The sequence below is a fragment of the Maylandia zebra genome, linkage group LG11, assembly GCF_041146795.1.
Source record: "Maylandia zebra isolate NMK-2024a linkage group LG11, Mzebra_GT3a, whole genome shotgun sequence".
NCBI classification, from domain to species: Eukaryota; Metazoa; Chordata; class Actinopteri; order Cichliformes; family Cichlidae; genus Maylandia; species Maylandia zebra.
In genome coordinates this window covers 18,515,156-18,523,887 of record NC_135177.1, presented here as the reverse complement: position 1 = coordinate 18,523,887, position 8,732 = coordinate 18,515,156, and the positions used below count along the sequence as shown (strand labels likewise).

General features: G+C 42.1%; 1 protein-coding gene across 1 annotated transcript; it reads right to left on the bottom strand.

Annotated features, from left to right (window-relative positions):
- Nucleotides 1–405: 405 nt before the first annotated feature.
- Nucleotides 406–2,226, bottom strand: LOC101483910 (chemerin-like receptor 1). Its single transcript, XM_004541569.4, has 2 exons — nt 2,123–2,226; nt 406–2,022 (listed from the first exon to the last, which is right to left on the bottom strand). Exons 1-2 carry the CDS (start codon nt 2,130–2,132, stop codon nt 947–949), a joined length of 1,086 nt encoding a protein of 361 aa, XP_004541626.1. The 5' UTR covers nt 2,133–2,226; the 3' UTR covers nt 406–946.
- Between the last annotated feature and the right edge of the window lie 6,506 nt (nt 2,227–8,732).

Genomic DNA, 8,732 nt, shown 5'->3' with positions numbered 1-8,732 from the left:
ATCAGTATAATATATAGCAATATATTGTATAATTTTACAGTTCTGCAGAATCTACTGGATATAAATCATAGAAAGTTTTGATGATGCTGACTTGGCAAATAACCTTGCTTACCTCTGGAAATCCTTAGTGAAAACCAAACATTACTGATATTTACTATGGCTTTTACAGTTCAATATCTTTCCTCATGAAAGGCAAACTTTTAGCAACTTTTTTAGTAAGAACATTTAGAGTGAATAGTGTAATTACTACTGCTCTGATATTGAGTCCCAGAGTGAGAAAGGCCTGTACAGTATATGCGTGCAGCAAGATACCTAGAACTAGCTGAGTGAATCTGTGGTTCATTTCCTGCACTTCATAGTTATTTAGATAGTGTGTTCCAAGTCAAATATAGAACACTGTGACATCCTGTTAGATCAGAGGTGAAGCAGTGTGTATGTCAGGTTTGTCATGAAGACAGACAAAAGCATTTAATCGGCATGTTTTTATTCACAGGTTAAAAATACATAGAGACCAATAAATGTTGAGTCTCTGACAGTGTAATAGATGCAGATACTAATAAACATGGTTTAACAAGCTCGAAGATGAAAAAGTTATGTACACAAATAGAAATCTTACCAAATGTAATCTTGAAAACCCTTAAAAAACACATTTCATGTAACATTGGTTGTTTTAATCAGTAAATCAATAATCACAACTTTAAGCTGAAGCAAAGCCACAAAGGGTTTCTGTTACTGTGACTAATCAGAAAAGTCGTAACATTTCTTTCTTACACTTGGAGGGAGCACAGCGAGATACTCCCTGCAACAGTAAGAACAATTTATAACAAAGTAACAATTTAACACACACTTTTTAATATCTATGCATGACTGCACTGTGTCAGTCAATTTGACACGAACAATTAAAAAAGATTTTTTTTTTCAGTTGAAATTACCTGATGTTGAAATCTTATTCAGTGCTCGGTGTCTCCTGAGTGACGATCACTTTGCTTTCTGTGAAGGATTTCAAATCAGCCGTGTCAGTCCTCTTTGAAGTTGCAGCAGCTTCTGACTTTTGGGCAGTATTTGAAAAGGTTGACATGGAGCGAGTGGACAAGAACGACATGTGGTCCTCTGCCAGAGCACTCTCAAGTACAAAACATACGGACTGCCGAAGCTTCTTCATGAATTCTTCACACATGAAAACATAAAGGATGGGGTTCAGGCAGCTGTTCAGAAAAGCCAGACTCAAAGTCAGAGAACCCATGATTCTAACAATGTTCCTGAGGTCTGGGTTAGTCACAGCCTTTATTTCTATAAAACTGCAAACATGGAAGGGCAACCAGCAGATGAAGAATGCAAAAATGATGGAGAAAATGATTCGGCGAGATCTGCGTCTCCTTGTTCTTGACATGCGCATTGCACGTATGCCTATGGCCACATAAGACACAAATATGACCAGGAATGGGATCACAAAGCCCATAACAAAGCGAAAAATGTGGAGACTCCATTTCTGTTCATGTGTCATAGAATAACCACAGGAATGTGCCCCATTGTATTCCACAACAGTGCGAAAAGTGGCATAAGGAGTGCTGCAGATCGCAGCAGTCACCCAGATACCAACACATATGAGCCGAGCTTTGCAGACTGTGCGCTTGTTGTGTGCCCACACCACCACCCAGATGGACAAACAACGATCCAAACTCATAGCTGTCAGAGTAAAAATGCTGGCAAACATGTTGACTAAAGTGACAAAGTTGTTGAGCTTGCACATGAATTGTCCAAAAGGCCATCGGTGACTCTGAGAGAGAGAAATGATCGAGAAAATCAGGAAGGCCGTGAAGAGGAAGTCAGCTATGGCCAGGTTGAGAAACCAAACTGTCTCCACTGTTTTCTTCATTTTTAACCCCGTCACATAGATAACCAGAGCATTGCCCAAAGTTCCAACTATAAATATCACACAGTAGATGAGAATGGAGGCTGTTTGTATGTGTCTCAAAGCTGATTCCAGTCCATGTGATGGATTTGCAGCCGAACTAATGTTACCTAAAACAAAAATCACTTTATTCAGTTTATCAAAAGTTCATATTATCTTTTAGCTGACATAGTTTAAAAGAAATGCTAATGTATGTCGAAAGTTTCTCACCAGACCCCATGTTCCTTTTAGCTGAGAGAGTCGGTCTTTAATCTACACTCGTCTCTGTCTTTTACTGCTTTTATTTGCTGCCATTACTCCTCCCTCTCAGTTTATGCAAAAGAGAAGAGAAACATCTCAGAATATGCTCATGCAGCAGGAAAGGCTGAGTGATATATTTGCTGGATATTATTTAATATTTCCATGATTAAACTGAAAGGTTGAACAAATCTTGGAAGAGCAGTATTTATTTCACTAAGAGTGTTATCATATTTCACTGAGAAATTATTTGTAGTTACATATATTTTATTAATGTTTTCCTGGAAACATTGCTGGAAACACCTTTTAGAGGTGTGAAAAATTAAAAAAAATAAAAGAGGTGTGAAATTAGAGGTGTGAACGTGCGAAGTCTCTGACTGATCAACTTAAACAGTCATGTGTACTAACAAGTCAAGGCAGTGCAGTCAACTGCTGCTTTTCCCACTCTGACCCCCAGTTGGTGCACCTGACTCAGTAACAACAGACTTTGGTGTGCCTAGCAAGACATGCTAAGGTACTAGCTACGATAACTATTGTTAAATGTCAAAGTCTGGCATTGGGCTCCAAGCCTCTGCCTGCCTTTGATGGTGGCCTATAGGCATTAAGCAAGTATAGGACAAAAGCACCAACAGGTCAATAATTAGATAAATAAATAAATACACAACATAGATCATCTTGTTAAATATGGACGGGTGACTCCTTAAAAGTGTTCACCTAAGCAAATACACATTTACCAAGAACTTTACACAGCATTATGACATCATTATTCTCTATGCATCTCAAGCTTCACCCAAGATAAATGCAAACAGCTTCATAGAAAGGTGGAAGTGAAACAGACAAGATGCATCAATGCTATTTCTCTAAAAGTATTCACTCACCCATCCAAATCATTGAATTTAGGTGTTTCGATCACTTTCATGTCAACAGTGTATATAATCAAGCAGGTAGCCATGCAGACTGCTTCAGCAAACATTTGTGAAAGAAAGTGTAGCTTTCAGGAGCTCAGGGAATTCCAGTGTGGTACCAGACTAGAATGCTACAAACTACTAACAAGTTCAGTCATGAAATTTCCTCATTACTAAACATTCCAGAGTCAGCTGTTTGTGGTATTATAATAAAGTTTAAGGGACAACAGCAACTCAGCCATAAAGTTGTAGGCAACGGAAAATCACACAGTGGGGTCAGTGTATGCTGAGGCAATTGGTGTGTAGAAGTCACTTTCTGCAGAATCAGTTGCTGCAGACGTTGAAACTTCACATGGGCTCCAGATGAGCTCAAAAACAGCACATAGAGAGCTCCATGGAATTTCCATGGCTGAGCAGCTACTTCCAGGCCTTAGATCACCGAGCACAATGGACAGCATTAGATGCAGTGCGGTAAAGTAGGCTGGCACTAGATTCTAAAGCAGTGAAGACTTGTGATAAGGTTTCTTAAAGGGACTCACACACAGGCCAGGTTTTCCTTAGGTGAAAGATAGTGCATTTATTTACAGTGAACACAACACCAAGTGAATATACACAATGTGCAGGGGAAAGGGGTCCGTGGGGAAACAGGTTGGGAAGAGGTGCTCCACACCTTCTGTACAAAACTCCAACTCCTTCTCCACTGCCACTCCTCTCGTAGTCCATAATCAGGTTCCAGAAAAGATCTACACACACAAAAGGTCCGGTTAGCAGGATAGTCACAACACGCACAGATACACAGGTTCAGATTTGCAGGTTTGACTGACGCCGATAGCTCAACGATTCAGCGAAGACTAGCGCAGATCCGCCATCTTAAATAGCAATCAGCTGGGATCAGCGACCGGTGTGGTGATGAGAGCAGGTGTGTGGGCCAGCAGCGGGAGCCCGTAATGAGCATCGCTGCGGCGAAAGACAGAGAGCGAGAGCGGGAGAGGAAGGAGGGAGAGAGTAAAAAACAGAAACAACTATGTTGCCTAATGGAGAGTCGACCAGCGAGGCACAAGGACCATGACAACTTGTTCTCTGGAGTGACCAATCACACCTCTCCATTTGGAAATTCCACTGACAAATCTGGGTTTGGTGGTTCCCAGGTAAATGCTACTTGTCTGATTGCATTGCAGCAAGTGTAAAGTTTGGTGTGAGCCAGGATTTCTCATCCTAATAAATCTGCTTCTGGAAGAATGGCCAAAACTTCCCATAAACACACTCCTAAACCTTGTGGATAGCTTTCCCTGAAGATTTGTAGGGTGGACCTGCTTCATATTAAACCTTATAGTTTGAAGAATGCGATGTCACTCGAGTTAGGGGTTTACAGAGAATACTTTTGGCAATGTAATGTATTAAAATCTTTCCGGCTTAACCCTCACCTTTCTGAATTCTGGCACCTTGTGACCAAAGTCCATAACGTCATGTGAACCTCTGCAGCACACTTGAAATATACTTTACAACATCAAATTCACTATCAACTTTAAACCTGAAAGAATAAATGTTTCACTTAACTATGAAACTACAATTCACTAGCTGGGCCCACGTCCTCATTTTAGGTTTGACAGCGTTTTAGTAGGTAAAGGTGAATGGCTTTGACATGAATTAAGCTGCAGTTTGGGGAAGGCCTCGAAGGGGACTGGCGATGTCTCCCGGGCCTGGCAGATCCCCATGTACTAAATAGAAGCGAAGAAGTTAAAGAATAGAGAACAAGGAGGGAGGGAGGGTGGGGCACGTAAACGAGAATGATCAGCTTGCAGAACTGGGGGAACCTATATAGATGACAGCCGGAAGGAGCGTGTTTGGAGGCATGGTCCTGCTCCTGAAATTCCGATACATAATCTCCAATAAACTGACAACATTGACAAACATTGATCCCTACTGCAACTCCCAGAAGTGTAACAATGACATCACAATTCTATTCCCCAGCACCTTCCTCTCCTACACGCTCTCTTACGGTGTGTTCACCCCGAACGCGATAGACGCGAACGAAAACGCCCCAAACGGCCCTAATTTGACGCGTGCACATTCGCACCTCAACGCGTGTCCAAGAAAAATCCATCGCGCCTCAAAATTGCATACTTTGACGCGCGTGAACCGGAAATGTGGGAGGGATGTGGGAGGAAGTTGTGCCAGACCGGTATCTTTGTCAGCTGTCGAGCTAGCGTTTGAAGAGAGAGTCTCCCTTCTCTATTTACTGTGGAGAGCAGAGCAGCAGCGTTAAGGACGTCCTCGCCGTACCTGGGTCCATCAGGTCCTCCAGACGCGTGAGCAGTTTGGTGAGTTTCAACACTTGCTCCAGGAGCTGCGCCTGGATGACGGCCGACTTCAGCGATATCGCCGTCTTCCCCTCGCCCAGTTTGAGGACCTGCTGTCCCGTGTTTGTCCAAGAATCGCCCGCCTAGACACCAACTACAGGCGCTCAATCCCACCTGCAGAGCGCCTGTCCGTCTGCCTGAGGTTAGTAAAAGTGTTTAATACGGTAATCCTTTATTGATACCTGTGCTAATATGCTAAACTATCGTTTATAGACTGCTAACATGGATGTGCTATGCTATCAATGAATGCCGTTGGTGTTTACTGATAGCAAACTGTGGTACGGAGACGACTGTTTATAATATTTCTAGTGATACTCGAAAGGTCTCATCAAGTCCTGATTTAATTCAATTTATGCTGTTATCAGTGTTTGCATTGATAGCATGGCTGTGGTGTCATACGTATGCTCTCGGTGTTTGCTGATATCAAACTGGTATTAGGACCACTGTAGGTTAATCTTTGTAGTGATACTCACTCCTTTTTTTATTTAGACCTGGTTTAATTCTGGGATAGTTGAATATTTGTATATAATCCCTGCAGCTGTCAGACTATAACAGGGGTCACCAGCCTTTATTAAAACAGAGTTATATAAAACTGAACAGTTTGGTTCATCTTTAGTTACATGGTTCTATCTTGATAAGATATGTCTTATCACAGATTAATTTTTCAAAAATATTAATGATTTAAGCAAGGAAAGGGTTACATGTCAACACACAACTCTTTATTTCTATTAATGTCTAACTTCATTCCTACCTGATTGACATGTTTAGGAATTATGCGTGATTGGCACACTGTAGTGGCAAAAGTTGCTACCAATCAAATTATGATATGTTAAAGTTAAACAAACAAAACACAACTGTTTTATCCTTGTAATTACAAAATGTTTTATGTAAGATTTAAGTTTTGTGATTTAAATCTGACATCACAAAAGTATTTTGGAATTTGAATAATGTATTTTGTAACTGCAGTACACATAATACTAATTTTGAACAATTTTGTCCAGGTTCCTTGTCACCGGGGACTCCTTCACGACCAAGCGTTCAGTTACAGAGTTGGTGTGTCCACGGTGAGCCAGATCATCCCCCAGGTAGCGACGGCCATCTGGGACTGTCTAGTGGACGACTTCATGGCTGTGCCTTCACCTGGAGACTGGCGGTCCATCACAGAGGGATTCCAGGAGCGCTGGAACTTTCCTCTCTGCTGTGGAGCTCTGGATGGGAAGCACGTCCAGACAAAGGCACCCATATATCATATAGGAGACACACACATTGATATACACTAAATATTTATTTCATTTCTTTTTTTGTGGTGCCCAAATTGATGCACCTGCTCGATTTTGTTTAAACAATTATTGCACACTTTCTGTAAATCCAGTAAACTTCTTTTCACTTTTCAAATATCACTGTGTGTCTCCTGTATGATATATTTAACTGACATTTTTTATTGTAACAACGAACGATTTATACAGGAAAATAATGTCTATTAACAAGGTTGCCCAAACTTTTGCATCCCACTGTATTGGTATATTCTGTCATTAGTATAATATGAAATAAATTCTACATGTGTCAAGTCGTGTGCCAACATTTGCTGTGTAGTAGAACTGAGACATTCGTCATTATAAAAATTTATTTGAAGTAATATTAAAATTCTCAAACAGAAAAACATTAAACATAAATATATAAAATATAAGAATTTACAGAGAGACAGGAATAAAAAGGACCAGCTGCTCTCCAGAGCAGGAACAAGGCTGAGGAGGAAATGCTCCATTGAAGACTGGTGTGGCCTCTTCAGGGACACCAGGATGGCCAGCTCCACCGCCGATGGACCGTCCTGGGACCCGTCCCTCATCTGCCTCGGAGCCGTCCTCCCCTGTGGGCCTGTAAAACAGCACAAAACACAAAAAACAAAACAAAAACAGGATATAATCAGATTGGTTGTAGATATTTAGTAAAGGTGATCACAAGGCAATCCCACCGACTAAAAAGGTATCAGTGCTTGCTCTACATACCTGTGGGTGCAGCAGCAGGAGCTCAGGGACTGGGCAGCCAGGAGAAGCAACAGGGGATGCTCTGCTGCAGAATCAGTTGGCTCTATCAATACAGTATTAAATGTTAACAGGTTGAATATAATCAGAGAAAGTATGTACAGTGGTCCCTCATTTATTGCAGCAGGGGTTCTCAGAATAACTAGCCCCTGGCCACGCACTTTATACACTGTTTTCCCCACACACATGAACATTGGTCACAGTTCTCACAATTGATTCTCAAAGTGCAAACCTTTGTAGATTGCAAAACGTAAAAGTATTATTATGCCGCGGTTTGTCTTCATCTGCCTGCCACTTTCGTGCGCCTTTTTCCCTCGCGGTGCAGGATGTCTATTTCCAAATGAGGGTCATAGTTATGGGTATTTTTGTGCTGTTTTTTCTATTGGACGTGATGGTTATCAAAACCAAACATGATAAATTTGGCAAGCGCAGGAGACACGACACGAAGGAGATTTGTCAATCAGGCTGCAGAATGCAATGCTGTACGGTGCAAAAAAAAGAAAAGAAAAAGAAAATCAGCGAAAAAGCGAAGCAGTGACGGATGAACAGCGGGACCACTGTGTGCTGTTTATTAATAAACAAAATATATTCCTATATGACAACATGCATAAAAGCAGAACGGTATTTGTACGTCAGTGGGAAAATAGCGGTGGCTTGCTAGCTTTTTTGCGGCTTCCCCGGGTCAGCGAAAACTTTCAAAAGAGAAATGAATGAACTTACCAGGTTGCCCGATCTCTTTACATATCTTCCTCCAAGCTCGGTCCTTTATATTCCTGTCTCGGTACAGAAAGCAGCTGGTGTCGTACAGCTCCGGGTTGTTTGCTATGGCGTTGATTAGCCTTCCTTCCATTGAAGAATGAAGGGCTTTGGCTGGATCTGCCCTTTTGACCTAGGTCACAGCCACGTCACCAGGCTCCTGATTGGTTGTTGCGGCGCGATTTGACGCTGGAGTTCAGATCTTTCCAACTCGAGCGGTAGACGCGTAATGCGCGTATGCACAAAATGCAACACAAAAACTCACGCGCATGTTTTTTTTCGCGAGTCAAACGCTCCAAACGCGGTAGACTGACGCGCGTTTCAGGCGTTTTCGCGACGCAAATCTGCTTCCGAATTTTCGCGTTAGCCGCAATCGCGGGTCATCGCGCTTTTCCATTGACTTTACATGTAAACCTGACGCTCTGTTCGCGTCTATTGCGTTCGGTGTGAACACACCGTTACACTCCAGGATGCGACAACGAGGGGAGCCGCAACCTGCACACACGGAAGATTACTGGGA